Here is a 20,265-nt window from a genome sequence, read left to right as displayed (position 1 = left end):
TAAACAGTTATAAAATATCAACATTTATAAATGTTGCTTAGAACAAGGCTATTCAAAATATGGTCTATGAACGATTTGTGATCCATCCAACATGAAAGAGTGAGCTTGTGCCAGAAAGAAAGCTAAGTGTGTCACTCATCAGCTGACTTTTTTTTATAACCAGACTTTCTTGATAAAGGAAGCGATGTGTTGATTATAATCTGGCACAGGCGCCTCAAATCGCTACAGACCGGAGAACGGGTGCTGCTTACTTCTTTCAAGTGCCATTACAATTTCACTGCTAAGAGTTAGGTTAACTGTATTGTGGGGGAAAAATTTAAATGACAGTTATAAGTGTCATCTATAACTCATCTATTTTTTAATCCCATCCATCCAAGGATCCTATCCAGAAGGTAAATTAAATTTTATAAACTCCACAGAATTTAACGTTAACCTTCAGATGTGTTGAAGTGTTACTGACATTACTCACCCCAGAGGCGCTCTCTAGATTCCCACGTTAGTGAGAAACATCATCTGCTGTTGATAGACATTTGTTTTTAAACTTGGGAGAAAAACAGTATGAATTGAATCATTTGTTAATAAGATCTCTCTAAAAATTGGCTTAATTTATTTTCACATTGCAATCAGTGAAAACATTTAAATTCACCTTTATGAAAAAATTGAATTTTTATACTATTTGTGCAACCACTAGTTGCTTTTTTACAATAAAAATTGTTAGGAAAAAAGGTATGGAAATTTACAGCTCTGAATCCTATTAACCAAGGGGAGGCATACGAACTATTTTAAGATTTCTCAGAGTAAAAGATAGTATAAAATATTTTTAAGAACCAGCTTATAATTCAAACATTCCTTGATTTTTAAAAATTTTTTAGTATGGCATAATTCCTCTAGAAATTTAAAAATATAGTATGGTCTTTTGTAAAAGTAATCATTTCCTCTTTCTGCAATGTCTTACTAAGCTGTACCTGCATTAGCTTAATACTGAAGGCAAATACATGGACAATCAACATTTTAGGAAAAACTCATCAGTTTTAGATATACAAGAGCCCAATTTAGCTTCTGCAATGGCTAGTTTATTGAACCAACAAGCTACTTCTTAAAGAATTTAAACGTATATTTACATGTCGTAAGAAGAGAGCTCCTTTGGCACCTGAGTTGAGAACAATATACTGCAGTAAAGATCTCTAAAAGAAAGTTGTCTAAAGACTATATTTTATCCATCTATACATATATACATACAACAATACATATACATATACACATATGCACACACACACAAGTAGAATTAACTTTTCCTTTAAGAAATGCTGAAGATGTAAAAGTTATTCACCATTTAGCCAAATAAAGTGACCTGATGGTTATTAAGAACAGTTTTAAGTTATTTGGAGTCTAACCAAATTTCAAGAAACTAAAGGTTTTACAGTAATATATAATTCAAAGGGGGGAAATGCAAGATTTTTTTAAATCAAAATATCTTTTTGATATAGTAACATGGTCATGAGGTTAAAGTTATCTTAACATAATAACAGGCTTTTTGATAGTCACCAGGTGCAAAGTCACCAAAGATTACCCAAAAAGGAGTGAATCTGCCCCCAGTAGGACTGAACACAAGTCAGCAGCCACAGGTCAAACATTCTGCTGTCCCTAGACTCTGACTTGCATTGGTCCCAGCAAAGGTCATTAGAGGCCACTGTGCAGACCACCTTCTGCTGCGCCCACCACTTGCCAGGAATTTTACACAAGCACTTTCGAGGAGTTGACGCCACCATGCTTTATGATCACGGTCACTACTGCTGACTCTCGTATTGTGTTCACAGTCCTGCTGGTGTTACGATATTTTTTATGCAGACTTTTAGAACTCTGAATGACTGGCTTGTATTCTAAGACTTAAAAGACATCTAAATTCTGTTAAGTTGTCTGTCAGCATTTTCTTCTTCACTCAATTAATAAATATATTTTGCAGACTAAACAGAGAGCACATTCAGTTTTACCTAAGTATCTTCGACTCCAGAAATTCTGGAGGATGAAAGTCCCCTATGCTTGTATACCATCTATTCTCCATTTCTCAGACCTTGTTAAATCTGAAGTGTGCTGAGAGTGGGCAAAAGACATCTGAGTTAAAAAATCATGCCATGCTACTCTTTTCTCTGCTCCAACTTGTATAGAATACCCCTAAATCAGGCTTCTAACTCCCTCTTTGCTCTGGTTGAAGGATCTATCTCATATAGCAGAACATATATATGGCAATCTTACACAGTTTCAAAACATTCGTCATTGAAAACCATTTTCAAGTGTAAAATATCTCTTGAGCATCTATAAAACAGTATATATTCTTGCTTAAACTTGACACTGCTATCCTACACAAAATTCTGTCAACAGAAGCACAGTACAGGATTCACCTCAGAGAACATATCAAATTCAAACGTCTTCATTTTGTTCAGTCTGCATCAACCACAATATAATTCAAACCACTTTTTTCCTGATATGTAAAATACTTAGAAAAATCCATTTGAATTTGAATTCTTTCATTAATATATAAACTCAAATGCACAATTTTATTTTTTGTCATATATTTAAATATCTTCTTCTCTGCAGACTTGATATCTCAGGATAGGAAATAAAATTCTACTAGCAGCTAGTAATTTAGCATTAAAACTCTTCCCTAAATTCTGCTATGCAAAAGTGCATTTACAATATAAACATGCCATATGTGAAGCTGCAAACCACCATCTCACATGGGAGTGGATTTCAAATTCCAAATGCAGTCCAAGCGAGTCAAAGAGACCCGTGCTAACAGAGCAGATCTGAGACAAGTTCATGGGGAGTGGGCAACGAGTCATCAAAGCGAAACCTTTTGGACACCATGCTGCTATCCTCCGGGATGTTCTCTTTGTCCTCTCGGTCACTACAGGTTCCATTACAGGAGGACTTGGAGGTCCTGTCTTCAGAGGACCACAGCACATGATCCTGACTCTGAGAGGAACCAGAAGTTTCTTCAGGGTGAAACAAGTTTCCAAAGTCCCACTGCTGCAGCCACGAGTGAGAGAGGCAGGACTCCGCCGTGGGCCTCTTCCTTTGAGAGAAAGAACAAGGGAAACTGAGAACCAAAGTCAAGTCAGAGAGGTCTGCAGTTTGATAGATTATAGACTTATTTTTTATTTATCATGAAAATAACACAAATCCATGGTACAGAAGGGAATAATAGGAAAACGGGGGTCCTAGGGCTTCCTTAATTCTGACACGTGCTCAAAATTCAGCTTATCATGGGGCTTCCAGATGAGACTATCTGGTCAAAAGGTTTGTGAACATGTTAGCCTCCCAAATAAAAATTAGTAAAATTATAAAGTCTCTTGGGTTTACAAACCCTTGAAAGGAAAATATATGTAATTTATAATCTCTATTATCTTGTATTCTTAAAAGCAATAACTGTTAAATCTTGAAAACAAAGGCTACTCTTCAATGATGTTTATCCAACATTTTGAGTTTTTAAATTTTGTTTTCTATTATAAAAATAATATGGTCAAATATCACAACATTTCAAAGGAAGGAAAACACCTCTTTGTCTTCAGAACTCCAACCTTAATACAACCACCATTACCGTGAGAACATGTTTCCTTAGTCTTTGTTTTTATGTTCATTTTTTCTTGCATATAAAAAAATTAATGTGCTAATTATAGAAATTTTAGAATGTAATTGAAAAAATGTTTAAGAAAATGAAAACTGCTTATAAGCAGAAACAAATAGTATTATTACTCTTTCTACTAAATAACCATTCGTGTCTAAAATATAGTCAGTGAGAATTTGTTTAGTCTTGTAGTAAGCCAAAAAAATAATTCACAAACCTATGAGGTTTTTTTTCTTAAACAGATAAGGAAACTGAGTCCTCAAGGAGATGACATAACGGCCAGAGATAAAAGGCCTGACAAGTAAGTAAACACGGCTGATCCGGGTGAAGAAAGGGGAGTTCAGCTTTTTCTTTTCCTGCTTTGAAGCTGCCAATGAGTGAGGTAAGAGTCCTAAGCTATAGCTCCAAGTCCCTTCTTTAGTAAGCAGGCAAAGAGCATCTGATCCTTAAAGATTTGACAATCAGTAATCTGTACGTGTTACCTAACTATGATTATTTAACTACAGATTGTTCACAGCAAAGTCTCATCATGACCTGCCACGTGCACTGCAAACCTGCTCTGAATTCCTTCAGGGAATTTCAGGGATTAGTGGAAGGGTGAGAGAGAAATAACCCAAATCTTCTCTTCAATCCAAAATTCCCCGTGGTACATTTTACATTTCCCATGTTTGAAGTCACGGATTTGTTAATGATTTCTTATACCACTTCTCTTCCCATTTTACCTGAAACTTGAGAGGATACTTCTAATAATTTTATATCGTCTTAGAATGTATCTTTCGTCATAGACACATATTATTTATTTTGTAATACTATTTAAACAAATTAATGTTATTACTCACTCTGGATTTTTTACCAAAAGGCTTTGGACAAAGTCTGTGGCCAGCTGTGAAACTGACGAAAAAGTTTCTTCTGAATAATCTACATTAACTTGAGAAATATTGAGGTATGTTTCTTGATTATCTTCGCCCACAAATGGGGACGTATGAGTTAGTAGCATATATGCTATTATACCAATATTCCTAAAAACAAATAAGGGACAAGAGGGGAACTTAAAAAGTGTGTTAATCTTAAAACATTTATATAAAGTAAAATCAATACTCAACACATTCCTGTCCTCGAAACTTGTATGGTTTGACTACAAACTTAAATCACTTTTCAAAGTTCCTATATTATTAAAACTAAAATAACTGCATTACATCAAAGTTTGCCTCACAGAAAAAGAGTATGAGGGAAATGCACGTACGTTATATAATTATAAACATACTAAATATATATCTTTACATCTGCGGTCTGCCCTTCACACAGACCCCTGCTATCGAGGACACGAAGTTGCTCAAAGAGCAGCATTTCTCAAAGGTGTCCAATGACGCAGTAACGATCCGTGAGACATAAACAGCGGCTCTGTGCAAACACAGTCTGCAGGTTCGACAAAGCACAAAGTTGTGTGGGCAGATTTTTTTCATTGCAAAACTTTTCAGAGGCTTAAATATGTTAATGACAAGCCTGGTGCTCAAGGGCCGGAAGAAGACACTACATACAGGACACGTGTCACCTTCTTAGTTAGCCACAGGACCCTTTTCCCTCGGCAAATCCACGACAGTTCCGTGGAACACAGGGAATATGTCTAAACTCTTCCATTGGCCTGTGGAGTCAGTGCCACACGGTGGTCCCCACTCAAGTTCCAGCGTCAATTCCAGTTCTCCTCCCTCCGATAGTCTCTGTGCTAGCCACAAAGTCTCACAGTACCCTAGAGAGAGACTCTTAGGAAACTCAACTTTTGCCTGCACCTGACCTCATTCTTCTGCTGAGCAAAAGCCTTCCTCGCGCTTCAGACCCAGATCAGGTGTCTCCCATCTGGTGCCCGTCTGCGCTTGCTCTATGCTTATTAAACGGCATTTCATCTTTCTTATGGGACAGGTAGCAGGGCACAGGCTGAGCCTCCCTCCAAGAAAAGGTTTTCCCTTGTTAGTCCTGTATCTTTGGCTCAAAGCCAAAGTGTTACTTAAAAAGAATGAGCATGTAAATGTTTTCCTGCGACAAAATAATAATACTTGAACAAAATCTTTTAAAGAAAGCCTTATTATTTACTTTTGGAATCAAAGAACTCTAGAACATATACTACCCAACTTTTAACAAAAGCATTTAGGTAACTAACAACATCTTACCACATATCTGTTGCTGTGGTAATAGGATCATAGTTTAGGATTTCTGGAGCTGAAAAAGAAAATAAAACTCAAATTCAATACTGACAAATTTAAAAACATGAACATTATTTTACATTAAATTAAAACTGGATTTAATTTTAAAGAAAACTAATATAAGATCAATAGAAATTTAGTATTATATTAATTATCCTGTGACTAGACATTTACACATATCTAACACTGAGCAAATTATATAACCAGATGATTCAAAAGCACCAATAATCTTCCTGGAGTAACAGGTAGCCTTAGAGTTTTTTTTTTTTAAATCATTAAGATGAATCTCAAGAAGAACAATTATGAAGTAAAATGTTACAAGCTGAATCTTTTCAAAATTTTAATTTTATTACTGCTATGAATTAGTTTGCATTATTTTACCAGACTGATTTAAGATTTTCCCTTCAGGGTAAATAAAATCATACGCATTTACAATGACATTAAGAGCAAATTATGCTTGCTGGAATTGCTTAGATTTTCAAGTAAATTAAATATCCCTCTTAAACTATCAAAAACCTAACTTTCTAAGCAATTAATTTCCCACTGTCTCTGCCCATCAAAATTTTTTTTTTTCCTGAGGAAGATTAGCCCACAGCTAACATCTGTACCAATCTTCCTCTATTTTGTAGTGGGTCACTGCCACAGCATGGCTGAGGAATGGTGTAGGTCCACACCCGGAATCCAAACCCGCAAACCTGGGCCGCTGAGAGGAGTGCACCAAACTTAACCACTAGGCCACGGGGCTGGCCCTCTGTCAAAATTTTTTAAAAAGTGCAAAATAAATTCTCTATACTTTCTAAACATTACTATAAATTTCAAATTGGTAGAGTCCAAACTAGGATTTACCCTTGAATAATAACTTATTTCAAAGTATGGTTTCATAATTTTTCCAAAGAGCAACTGTCTCCTAAACCCTAACATTTTGTTAACAAAGCCCTCGAGCCATAAATATCAGCAGCTTGCTGGCCCCCTAAACCTTTCCTGTCCTTCTGTGAGCTGTGCTATCTCTAATCACAGCCATTTATTCTAGGACACTACAGCCCCTATTAGCATTCAAAGGTTAGAATGTGCTTTGCTTTTCGTTTTGGAAGGCCAGTGGCCTAGCTGAGCAGCATCTGCTCTGTTTGGTTGTATCTTTCCAATGCATGCATGGGGAGATCAACATCAGCAACAACAAAAAAGTACAAAAATATTCTTACTATAAATTACAATACTTTAAATTTATATGCTGCTTCTTACAAGTTAAATTATCTTTCATCCGTATGATCTAATTTGTTGATTAGTACAACATTCTTAGATTACCTAGTCATAGGTTCTTTTGGCACCATTCTTCAAAATCTCGCTTTTCCCACCCTAGGCAAAACCTCCCACTTCAAAGCAGCAGCAACAAACAGCAAGGAGTCGGGCTACCGATCCCACAAGGCTGGAGCTGCCCCCCCTCTAAACAGCTCGGGGGTCAGGACGGGACAGAGCAGACCGACGTCCACCCAGCAGCCAGGCTTCAAAGGCGAGAATGGGCCACTTGATTCTGTGTTTTCCTCTTTTTCTATTTTCTCCCATTCCCTAACTTCCCTTTACTCATTTTTCTTTATGTACAAATGTTAAACTTCTGAACTTATAGGGCCAATGTCCTGTGAGTCATTGTGAATGTCTCAATAATCCCACATTCACTACAATTCATTTAAATGTGTCATAACCAACTTCAGTGCATTAAAATACTTGATCCAAATATATCCTGGAATTACACGCTCTACAATATAGTTTTATAGAGGCATCATTTAGTTAATAAATTTCAAAATGGTGTAGAAAATAAAGGGAAATGCTTACCTAAGTATTCTGGTGTTCCCATGATTTCCCGAAGTTCACAAGCATTCCCTATTTTTCGAGACATTCCAAAATCCACAATTTTTATGTCCCCAAGAGGGTAGATGCTGCTCAATAAGATATTCTGTGGCTAAATAAAGCACAGCAAAAAAATGATAAGTAATATACAACAATAAAAGAATACCAGTTTGGGATCAGAGGTAAATTAAGTAGAATTTATCGTTAAGCTAGCCAGCCTTGGTGGTCTAGCAGTTAAGACTCAGCACTCTCACTGCCATGGCCTCGTTTGTTTCCCGGTCAGGAAACCACACCACCCACCGGTCGGTTGTCACACCGTGGGGGCTGCGTGTTGCTGTGACGCTGAAAGCTATGCCACTGGTATTTCAGATACCAGCAGGGTCACCCATTGTGGACAGGTTTCAGCAGAGCTTCCAGACCTGACAGACTAGGAAGAAGGACCTGGCCACCCACTTCCAAAACTGGAGGAAAAAGAAATTAGAAGGATACACTGATAGACTGATTATGAGATACAGAATATCTCAGTATTAAAGACAAGACTACTTAAATCTGCCCACTATAAAGTCCAAGAAGGCTTTACTGGATGATACTTAAGCTGAATCATAAAGGATAAACAGGAGCTAGCCAGTTAGAAAGGTGGTCTGGGCAACAGCACAACAGAAGGCATGAAGGAATAAAAGGCACACACTTCCAGAAAGAGAAAATGGTTCAGTACGGTGTGATGTTCTGGGTCTGACTGTTCCCAGGCTTTTGCTCAGACGGTAGGGAGCATGGGAGGTTTCGCCCACTGCCTCCTAGGACCCTGTGACAGCTTTCTGACTGCAGGCCTGAGGCCTATTACAAAGCTCCCTGCCACTGTCACCACTGCCCAGCACTGCTCCCAAAGTCTGTGCCAAGAATCACAAGCCTTCCCTTGGGGAGGTCCCGTGCTTGTGTGTCATTAAATCACAGCGACCATTACAGGAGAGGAGGGCCAGGCGTCAGCTCCACTGTCGTCACTGCAGGCTTTACAGACACAAAGCCAGGTTCCCACACCCTCCCTCACTTCAAGTTCTGTGCAACGCTGTGTAACACACTTGTCTTTAGCAGGAAAAAGACCTAACAGGAAGCTGGGGGGCGGTATGACTACCTTATATTTACCATGTTGCTACTCTTCCCTTATCTTACTGTACAGGACACCACGGGGCAGCTGGAGAGTAAATACCGCCCTTCCTCCATAGGGGGACCACACAGAAGAGATTTCATTTTTGAAAAAGGGGTGAGATAAAGAGGGAAAGATGCTAAGACTAGTTTGAGACACAAACTTTAAAGTGTCTACAGGACGTCCAAATAGTATCTAATCTACACTTGGAAAAAATGATCTGGAATTTAAGAGAGGCCTGGGCTCCAGGGAGAGCTTTGAGAGCCATCACTATTATCAGAGTGGGCGTGGAGGCCAAAGGGTCACACAGGGAGACTGGTCAGAGAGAGGAGCCCAACATTCCAAAAAGGACAAGACTCAGATGTTCCGTCCGCGGAAGGCTGTGGAGGAAGGCGAAGGAGAAAGGATGATTAAGAGGAGAGACTGAAGCGGCATTTCAGGGCCTGGGAAGGGGGTGAACAGTCTGGGGGAAAGGAGGAGCCAGAAGACGGGGAGCCTCCGGAGAGAGAAGACTGAGCGCGGGGCTGCGAGGAAGCAGGGCCGGCGGAGGGGCTGAGAGCTGGAGCGAGATGAGCGCGGAGAGGAAGACAGCGTCACGAGGCGGGCAGGCCCCGGAAGCGGGGGTGACAGCGACATGGAGAGGCACGAGCGCAGGAGCAGAACACACAGCAGTGATGGGTTAAGAGCCCGGTGATTGAGCTCAGCTGCCCACACACACAGTCTTCTCTCCATCAATACAAACTCCAGTCCACGCAGCGCCAAGTGAACGAGGAGCGCAGCGGCGCAGTCTGGACGCCCGCGACCACAGGCCTGGCCTGTCCACGCCAGCTCGCAACTGTGCACGTGGAGAGCAGAGACGGCACACCTTGTGTCACTTAAAATCACACTGCGTACCTTTAAATCAAGGTGTACAATGTTGTTCTGATGTAGATAATAAACCCCTTCAAGTATTTGTTTAATGAGTCTGATAATGTCATTTTCAGAGACCATTTCAGCCACTTCAGGTAAACACAAGTTGAAAATTTCTCCACCGGCAGCACTGAAATAAAATTCAAATAACAGACAGCTGAAAAATCACTGACCTGAAAATAACAGCTTTTAAATACTGTATATCTATGAAGTAAGACACACAGCCACCTGAACTTCAGTCTCTCTCTACACACATTTCAGGGCTGGCGGGAGGGGCAGAGGAAGGATCTTTAAAGAAGCAAGTAAATGACAAGAATATTTCAAATTCTAGGTGTGACTACTTGAATAATTAACCAACAAAATTGAATAGCTTTATAACTCAGTAATATTGTAGTCTGCCTTAATGCTGCAGCAAAAATAACAGCTAGCTAACCTCCTGAGCTCGGCTCTGCCCCCTGCCTTCATTTCATTTATGTACACACACACATGAGTGTCATCAGTTTGATCCTCATGACAACCATGTGAGGTGGGTGGTTATTATCCCCATTTGACAGATGAAGAATCAAGTAGCAAGAGGTTCACCAACTTGCACAAGGTCCCACAGTGACAGGGGCCACGACGAGTCTGCTACACGCGTGAACATCTGATTCTTAACCAGTAGGCTGCACTGCCACACCACACAGGACACTGGCAGCCAGAATCCAACTCCCCCTTTTTTTTAAAGAACTGAAGATCTAAAGAATATTGATAAAGGCATTGTGAAAAAGCCCTAGGTTTAGAATCTAATAATCTAAACTTAAATCCTAAATCCAACGTTCACCAGCAATATAACTCACGGTCACTCACTCACTGAGTTTCCCCAACTGTGAAACAGACGTTATCAGTGAACTCAGCAAATTTTGATTTCTTTTTTTTGAGGACAAAAATCTAAATAAGATAAAATTTGTCAGAAGATCACGCAAAAACATCTAGATGGTTATTCATCAAATTTATAAGGTGTGTTTGCAAATATCTCAAGTAAAGCATATTATACGTGATAAAATAGGAACTCACTCTCGAAAACACTATTATTTTTCTTTCTTTGTTTCACTGCTGTATCCACAGCCACAAGAACAATGTGTGGCATATAGAAGAAGGTAGTCAGTAAGTGTTTGTTGAATGAATGAATGATGTAACAGGCAGCCATTCTTCAGAGTGGCTGAAACTGAAATTCAGAAGTCTTGGTGAGTGCCAAGAGGAAGAAGCATGCCATATGTATTAGGGGCCATGAGAAGAAAAACATCAATATGGTTGAAAATTTGAGTCCCACACTGAAAGTCACAGGATGGACCTTCCCACTGCAGATGAACCTCCCATCAAGCACGTGTACCCAGTGTGCCAATGACAGGCCACAGGGATTTGCTGCTTTATACTCTATCTATGACATTCCAGAAAAAACTGAGGGACAGCCGGTAAGGAATACACAGGAAAGCCCTGATCATGTATTCTTCACATTTCAACTGCCCCAAACTCCCGAAACTCCCAGAAAAATTCATGAGAAATTAACGGTAATATTTGTCTCAAGGTATCATGGTAGAGACAATCTGAGTGTGAAAAATTTAGTTTGCTATAAAATTTATAGTAGTGAACTCCAAAGTAAGGTATAGAAAGACAGTATTAGAAATACACATTCTGGGGCTGGCCTGGTGGCACAGCGGTTGGTTAAGTGCGTACACTCCACTTCGGCGGCCCAGGGTTCGCCGGTTCAGATCCTGGGTGTGCGTCCCACATATAAAGTAGAGGAAGATGGGCCTGGATGTTAGCTCAGGGCCAGTCTTCCTCAGCAAAAAGAGGAGGATTGGCAGCAGTTAGCTCAGGGCTAATCTTCCTCAAAAAAAAAAAAGAGAAAGAAAGAAAAAAGAAATTCACATTCTTCTGAAACAAATAAATTAATCCTTCTGAACAATTCACATACAGACCATCCCCAGCGGCTCCTAGGTCTCCCTGTCAGATGTACACAGTCACAGCCCTGCTCAGGGTCTCCCGAGGGAAGAGGGACTCCACAGGCCAGACTGCCAGTGACACGCTCACCCTTTCCCTTTTGGGTTACATTATTTAGTTTTAACGAAACAAATCCTCTCAAAACAGAACGTGGTCTAAATATATTCCTGAAAAGACACTGTAGACAACATTACTAATGCAATCATAAGCAAATAAGAAAATGAAGAGATGACACTTTACATTCTCCTAGAATGAGTTCCTTGCTAGGGACTTTATAAGATAAAGTTGATAAGAAATCGGACCAAATCATTTGAAATTATAAGAAAACTGCATAAGATATGGATTTACATCCACTAGTAAGATGTGGAAAATGCCAGAAAGATCCGAATGCTTCATATATATGGCAACATAAATTGCTTAGGTAAGACATCCACTCTTGAACACTTTATAATCATTTATGTACCAACATTTTACATTACATTCACTAAAGTTAATTCAATAGCCAGAACCTTCCACTAATTCTAATATTCAAAACAAAACATAAGAAAACAAACTGCGACAAAGTGTGTAAAGCACTCTGCAGTGCCTGGGACATAAGAGACAGGACAGCAGGTTGCTCGCAGGGCTGCTGCTGAAATCAAGAGCGCCTGGGGTCCGTCCTGGCTCTGCCACCAACTCGCTACCTTAACTGGGACAACTGTGCCTCTGTTTCTTCCAGTGTACCGTAACGACACATAAGGAAAACGACAGCTCCTACTGCAGAGGGCTGCTCTAAGAACTAAGTTAGATAAGCCAGGTGAAGTACTAAGAACAGCACATGTTCAAAGGATCAAAGCAGATGACCTGTGTTAAGCAGTGTCTGACGCCTGGTAAATGTTCAGTAAATATTAGCTGCTCTTACAGGGAGTTGACAAATGTTAATTCCAAATCTAGCGACATCCAGCCTTTCTGAATTCTGGGGTTTCTTGTTGAATTCTGATTAGGAAGGCAATTTAAAGAGTCTTGCTAAATTAAAACTCATTTTTAGAAACACTGCATCATACACATAAAAACACAATATATTCTTAAGTGGAAAGACTGTTGTAAGAGAGTATGCCCAGGAGATCACAATTTTGTTTCTAAAGGTATACATGCATAGACTGAAACGTAAGAATAATTTTAAAATACAGAAATATGTCATAAAAATCACCACAGTTTACATATGATTTCTATTTTCTATATCCTCTAATTTCGTTTTTTTCTTGTTTTTTTTTTTTTAAAGATTTTATTTTTTTCCTTTTTCTCCCCAAATCCCCCCGGTACATAGTTGTATATTCTTCGTTGTGGGTCCTTCTAGTTGTGGCATGTGGGATGCTGCTTCAGCATGGCTTGATGAGCAGTGTCATGTCCGCGCCCAGGATTCGAACCAACGAAACACTGGGCCACCTGCAGCGGAGCGCGCGAACTTAACGGCTTGGCCACGGGGCCAGCCCCTATACCCTCTAATTTTAACACAATGAATAGGTATTATTTTTATAAACAGAAGTATCCTAAGGGTCTTTGTTTATTCAGTAACAAAATCAAACAAATACTATGTTTGTCAGCCAGTTGGACTGTCTCTTCCTTTTAGTTTGGCGAGCTGACCAATGGCTTTTTTGTAGCATTTATTGGTGCCATTTTCCCCACAAAAGAGGGACACAGGTGGAGCCACGGGAAGTGGAAAATGAGGAAGACTTAAGAGGAGGGAAAGAACAGACAACGCGAGAAGCAGATTGCAGAGGTGAGCAGACACTGGAAGCTGGAAGCATAATGGGAGCAGTGTGCAGGTGCAGACAAGCAGACACTTTGTTAAGACAAGCCACTCAGAGCAGTGACTACACAGCAGAACAAATGTCTCTACAGTCAGAAAAGCCACGTAGCTCACTGTCATCATCCTAGAAAGTACATTCAGGTACTCCTCCTCTTTCTCTGTTAGAAGAGTGTGCCCCTGAGGGACATCGAGCGCACATTCGGAACCCCACAGTGCCTGTGTTCACCGGCCTGTGTATCTGGAGACATGCTGTGTGTGTGACGAGAGCACTTTACAGTTACGCTGTCAGGCAAACCTAGGTGCTACACACTATCTACATCTCCAGCTGCCTTTTCCAGCTTTCTGAAGCACACTCTAAAAATTAGTAGGGAAGTAGAAAACATCTTTGAGAAAGACTCCCATAACACAATAAAGTCAACATATAAAAGATGAATATCAGAATATTTTCCTATCCAAACTGATGGATTTCCTTGGGTACTAGAGGGCCAAGATTTTCAGTAAAACAAAGTACTATTTCCCTTATCCACAAAATACAGATTCCATTCATTTTATCTATATAGCTTTGGAGGGCCATAGTAAAGATTTTTAAATTAAGTATTTATTTCTAGCAATCAACATGAAGTCGTTTTAAATTTTTTATATTAAGGGTCTCTTTTAGAGTTATATTCCTACGCTAATGATGGAAACACAGCTGGCGGAATTTTAGAATGGAAAGACAACTAGTCAGGGTATTTCCTGCCTCTAAATCAGAACATGTGAAGTGAATACCAGTCTCCCTTTTGGGAGGATTGTTTCAAGAATCAAATGAGAAGACAGATGAAGTGTTTAGCACAGTGTCTGCTATACAGTAAATGCCCAGCATGTATTACTGTTGCAATTGTTATGATTACATGAAAATGTGCTGTCTGGTGCTCAGATTGAGCTCCCTCCAGAAGGTGAGGCTTTCTACTTCGCATGCTTTGCTATTGTGTTATATGGTCTTGTCATTTCCTACTGGGTTCATACTATTTAAAGATATTTAGTAGACAACATAAGCTGGTAATTTCTAGACAAAAAAAAAATATTCTTTCTCTCCCATACGATCTCACAGAGCTCATTAATCCAAGCACATTCCCCTACTGAACCCCACTATTTCTAGGACAAAGTTCTTGTCCCATGTTCTCCAAATGATAATAACTACTCCTCATAATCAATTTTAGCTGGCTCAAAATTCAGCACTAAAAAATTAATGTGTCCAATTTGGAATACCTTCTTTCCAGAAGTTAAAAAAAAAGCTTTGTATCTCTTTTATCTAATGCTCCAAATATGCTTTTAAAACACTTGTTATAGAAAAGTCATTGCCTCATGGAGAGTGGGGCTGGAATGACTCAACTATCATAACATTTCCCCCCAATTTATAAAGAGATCTAATACTACCTTCCAGAAAGAGAGTATTTATGTTACTTTTCAAATAATCAAAGAAAAGGCTAAAAAATCATTCAGACTTTATAATTGGTAATGAAATACTTTCCTGTGGACTAAGTATTAAGACAAAAATAAAAGACTCAGCAATTATTAAAAAGTGACAAGCTGATTGCAAGAATTTAAGTTTAATTCACAAAAGTAAACAACTTAATTTGGTTAACAAATAGGTTTAGGTGAAATATAGAGGCAAAACAAAACACAAAACCAAAAATAAAATAGAGCTATCGGAACACACAGCTATAACAGTTTCAAAACAAAATTTTAGTTAGATTCATATATTCAGCAAATACAACAATTCAAAAAAGTGCCTTTTTAAAGTGATTATGCACTATCCATATAAGGAGAAATGTGACAATATCTAATGCAACTACACATGCATTTACTCTTTGACCCAGCAATCACGCTTCTAGAAATGTACCATAAAACCACACCTCCACAAATAGTGCCCATTTGTAGAAGACGGACTGAATAAAGCACGATACAACCACACAATGAGTACCAGGCAGCCACTTAAAAAAGGGCAATAATAACAGTAGTAAGAAAGATGCCCAAGAACTAATACAGAATGATTTCTAGGATATAATGTTAAGTCTAACATAAAGTAAGGTACAAAAGAGCATATATAATATGCTACCTTTTCTGTAGGAAAGAAAGGGGAATGTAAATGCATCCAAATTTGCTTATATATACAAGAAGGAACACATAAATGAGCCAGAAACTAGAAAATATGGTTACCTATAAAGGCTGGGTGGGAAGAGAGTAGAAAGGATAGGAATGGAAGTAACACTTCGTAATATGCCTTTATAGACATCTTTGAGGGTTTTTTTTGGGGGGGGGGGGGTGCTGGGGAAGACTGGCCCTGAGCCCCTGAGCTAACATCTGTTGCCAATCCTCCTCTTTTGCCTGAGGAATAGTGTCCCTGAGCTAACATCTGTGCTAATCTTCCTCCATTTTTTTGTATGTGGGATGCCACCACAGCATGGCTTGATGAGCAGTGTGTTGGTTCATGCCTGGGATCCAAACCCACGAAACCCAGGCTGCCGAAGCAGGGTGCGTGAACCTAACCGCTGCACCACTGGGCTGGCCTCAACATCTTTGAGTTTTGAATCATGTAAATCTTTTTTACAATTCCAAAAAAAATAAAGGATTTAAAAATCAAATCCTAAGATTGAATATGAACAGAAACACGTGTACCTAACTATATAACTCTGACCGTACATCCTTAGTGGGCTATATTCTACAGACAAAAAGAATGGCAAAAAAAGGCTGACCTTCACTGAGGAACTTTTACTAAGTGGTATTAGTATTGTTATGCCGGAGCTATTTTGCATGTATTGTGGTTTGATAAGGCAAACAAGTGGGTAAATGTCATTGAGAACCAGGATTCTCACGGCGGGTGACGGGAGAAACGAATATGGGAAGTGAGAGGTGACATGGAGCCCTGTGGGATAGGACTTGAATGGGAGCTATCAGAATGAACTCATGAGTTCTTAAAAACGTTATTTCCTAACACTATCCTTAGAAAATGCCTGGAAACGATACTCTGTTAACAATGAGCATGTCCAGCTCCTCGACCTTGGTTTCTAAATAACATTCTCCACTAAAAAGAACCAGAACTTCTCAGACAGATGGCTGATGGCAGGTCCGGGGTAGGGAAAACAAAAGGTGCCCCTGGAAATCTTGGCGTGCCATAAAGCAAGGAAGTCCTCCACTACAGAGATCACATCAAAAGGGCACAGTAAGAAGCTTAAAATGGTACCACTAGACAAATGGGGGACAATTTGGGCACAAAAGATAATGGCAGAGGGGCCGGCCCCATGGCTAAGTGTTAGGTTCGCGTGTTCTGCTTCAGCGGCCCAGGGTTTCACCGGTTCAGATCCTGAGCGCAGACATGGCACCGCTCATCAGGCCATGCTGAGGCGGCATCCCACATGCCACAACTAGAGGGACCCACAACTAAAAATACACAACTATGTACTGGGGGGCTTTGGGAGAAAAAGGAAACATAAAATCTTTGGAAAAAAAATAATAATGGCAGAAACTATTATTCATTAATCACAAAAAATAAACCACGAATCTATACTGATATTAAAAAGGGGGAAAGGAAGGGCAGCTCTTCTTTACAGAAGAATGCCAGTTGAAGAAATTTAAAAGGAATAGTAGAATTAGAAGTCATCATTTTCTGACACTCACTATAACAATTCAAACAAGTAGTGTCAACGGTTACCAAAATCACTAGAAGATAAGCTATTAAAAAAGAGAATATCCACAAGGTCTCAAAATATCACCACCCAGATTACTTATTAATTATAAAGGGGAAAAGGTTCCTTACAATGGGGCGGGCTGGCCGACTCCACCTCAGCCATGTTCTAATTAACAAAGCCAATAAGAGAACCGCCTGATGGCAGCTGCCGTCTGATGTGACTCCATAAGAAAGACACCTCTTCGCCTACACTAGCCTTCTTGCCAAAAGTGCTGAACCTGAATCTAATCATGAGAAAACAATCAGACGAATCCAGAATGTAGTTTATTTCATGTGACAACTGATACAGACTTCCTCCCAAAAGGTCAATGTCACGAAAAATAAAGTGACTAAAGAGGATTAACAAACAAATACAATGTGTGAATCTTGACTGTCTCTTGTATTGGAATTTAGGAAAAAATAGGCCTATAAGACATGTTTGAGGTAATCAAAGAAATTTAAATATGGACTGTGTATTAGGTGATCCTACTGAATTAAGGTTAACTTTCTCAGGTTTATACTGGTGTTGGTTAAGCAGAAGAATGCTCGTACTCTTTGGAATAAATACTTTGGCATGCAAAGGAGAAATGTCATGACACCTACAACCTTCAAGTGATTCAGTAAAGAAGCCAAAACGTCAACAACTGGTGAATCAAGCTGAAGAGGATGAGCGTTAACTGTACTATCCTTTCAACTCCTCTGTAGATTTGAAATATTGTAAAATCAAAAAGTTGGGGAAGAAACATGAGTATGTAGGATAGTTTGAGGAGGGGATCAAATTGGTTACTGTTATTAAAGACTCTACCATTTTATTTTTGCTATATAAAAAATTATGCCACCTTATTAAAACAGCTAAACTTTGTCTGATGTGACAATGCCACCCCTAAGTGATAGGCACAGTAACTAAACCAAAGTCCTAGTAATAACTTTCAGTAGGCCTCAGTTGCTCTGTAAGAAATTAAACATATTAATCCACTCAACATTTACTGAGGGCTTGCTCTGCTTCAGCCACAGGGGACTGGGACCCTTAACACTTCTGCCCTCACGGCACTCAGTTACTGGGCAGGGGACCTGAATCAATTTTCTGAGTATGAACAGCGTCCCTCCATCAAATGTGTCAATACTTTGTGATGCATTTTGTTGTCGCTATTTGGATGAACCACAAAAACAGGATTTTATGAAAGTGGTCAATGCTTCTATGTATAGTCACCTTCCAAACCCAGAATTCCATTACTGTTTTGGAAAAATGTTAGCTGCTTTTCACATACTTCCAACAAGAAGATGTCGTGCAAGCAGACAACTTTTTAAAGGTCAGCTGAAGAATCTGACAAAAACAATCCAAAATATATGAAAAATGAAATCATATTGGTAGGATCCTGGGCTTTTCTGCAATTCTAATTTATTTTGAAGGTACTATAATATACCTTAATTGGTATGTTGGTGTTCTGGGAACTGTACAAAGTATCCACTCTTAAATGCACTACTTGTCACTAACATTTTGCAAAATAAGCATTTTGATTTACAAACTGATTCCAGGCAATCAACTCTCCTGGTACAAAAACATATTGATTTTTTATAAATATATAGACAAACCTCTTCATCCTTAAGACAACTGAATACTAAAATTAGGTTAATATACTTTTAAATTCAAAAGGTAATGATGCAGGTTAGCTACCAAAAAGAATTACCATATTTATAACGCACTTTTTCTAATACAAGCATTTATTATCTCTTTAGTTTATTATAAAATAGATTTATGAAATACTATCAAAACCTAAAGCATACTAAACATTTGTTTTTCTAAATCACTTATGATCTCTTTAGTTTATTATAAAAGAGATTTATCAAAAACCAAAAGCATACTAAACATAAATTTAGCTGATCTCTTCCAATAGTTGCAGATGTTCAAACACATTTGTTATATACTTATAATAAATGTGTCAGACTGTCATGCAATAAAGGTACTTTTTAGAATCGCATGTCAATATATTGGTTAACAAACCAGTCAGCTTAACCATGCTCTACCCCACCTGACGAACTGCTGATTATTTGGGAATTTTCAACTTTATATGACTTTGGAAAGAGAGAGATTTTACTCCGTATTGCTACAATTCCTAACAGTCTTCTGCACATCACATACTAAATAAAACTGGTTTTTTTAACAAACAATGTGCTAGGCCCACCTTCATGCCAGCTTACCTTTCTATTCTCCTCGGCTCATTTCATTGGATGTGTTTTCAAAGAGATGGACAAAATATATAAATGATTTCAATTCTATTTGCCCACCGGATTGTTTTGCAGAAAAACTCATCAATTTTCTGTGCCGTTAGCAATGAAAGTATACTCATCTCACCACATTCGCCAAGCACTGTTGTCACTTATTTAGTTTGTGATGTTTAATTAGTTTTTGTGTATGTGTATGTGTGTGAGGCTATACATTTAGCCTTGTGAAAATATTTGAATGTAAACTATTTCCCTCTAACATTTTATCAGCAGGAATCCTTGCAAGTTCTTATCGTATTCTTGTTCTTGACATTTTAAGTAATTTTATCCCACCAATTAAAATAGATACTTTAAATTTACTTAAAATTGAAGAGTATACTCACTATTCCAATATCAAAATGATTTCACTTGCATTTTCATAGACTTCATGAAGATTAATTACGTGGGGACAGGACTTGGCCAACTCAAGCACAGCAATCTCATGCAGAATCTCTGCTCGACAATCCTGTCCTCTTCTTCTCTTTTTCAGAAATTTTGCAGCATACTCTTGGCCAGTAGATTTTGATATACACTGTCTAACCACAGCAAATTTTCCTCTGGAAGAAAAAATGAGAACAACCAGTTTTAACTTTTCCATAAAAAATAGCATCATTATAACACAGATACTGTTATCCCTCCAACTTAAAGTCAATCCTTTCAAACAATCATTCCATTAGGAATTTATCTGTTCTCTCAACTGAATCAAATACTGCCCGTACTTTTCAAAATTTATAGTACTATCACTTAAAAATGAAAACGACAGGGGCTGGCCCCGTGGCGGAGTGGTTAAGTTCGCGCGCTCCGCTGCAGGCG

The 20,265-nt window shown here is 38.8% G+C and overlaps 1 protein-coding gene across 2 annotated transcripts in view; it reads right to left on the bottom strand.

Annotated features, from left to right (window-relative positions):
- Positions 1 to 1,051: 1,051 nt before the first annotated feature.
- The window catches only part of LOC124233497 (serine/threonine-protein kinase 17B), a 35,178-nt gene continuing 15,964 nt past the window's right edge, over positions 1,052 to 20,265 (bottom strand). For both annotated transcript variants that reach the window (XM_046650637.1, XM_046650638.1), the window contains exons 3-8: positions 19,797 to 20,009; positions 9,701 to 9,845; positions 7,651 to 7,777; positions 5,791 to 5,839; positions 4,465 to 4,644; positions 1,052 to 3,073 (exon numbers count right to left, since the gene is read on the bottom strand). In XM_046650637.1, coding sequence (XP_046506593.1) covers positions 2,791 to 3,073; positions 4,465 to 4,644; positions 5,791 to 5,839; positions 7,651 to 7,777; positions 9,701 to 9,845; positions 19,797 to 20,009 — 997 coding nt within the window. In that variant the 3' untranslated portion in view covers positions 1,052 to 2,790. The remainder of the gene's footprint in view (positions 3,074 to 4,464; positions 4,645 to 5,790; positions 5,840 to 7,650; positions 7,778 to 9,700; positions 9,846 to 19,796; positions 20,010 to 20,265) is intronic.

The sequence above is a fragment of the Equus quagga genome, unplaced genomic scaffold (assembly GCF_021613505.1).
Source record: "Equus quagga isolate Etosha38 unplaced genomic scaffold, UCLA_HA_Equagga_1.0 203_RagTag, whole genome shotgun sequence".
In the NCBI taxonomy this organism is placed as follows: Eukaryota; Metazoa; Chordata; class Mammalia; order Perissodactyla; family Equidae; genus Equus; species Equus quagga.
Note: the sequence above shows the minus strand (reverse complement) of the source record. Positions and strands in the feature narration are given on the sequence as shown.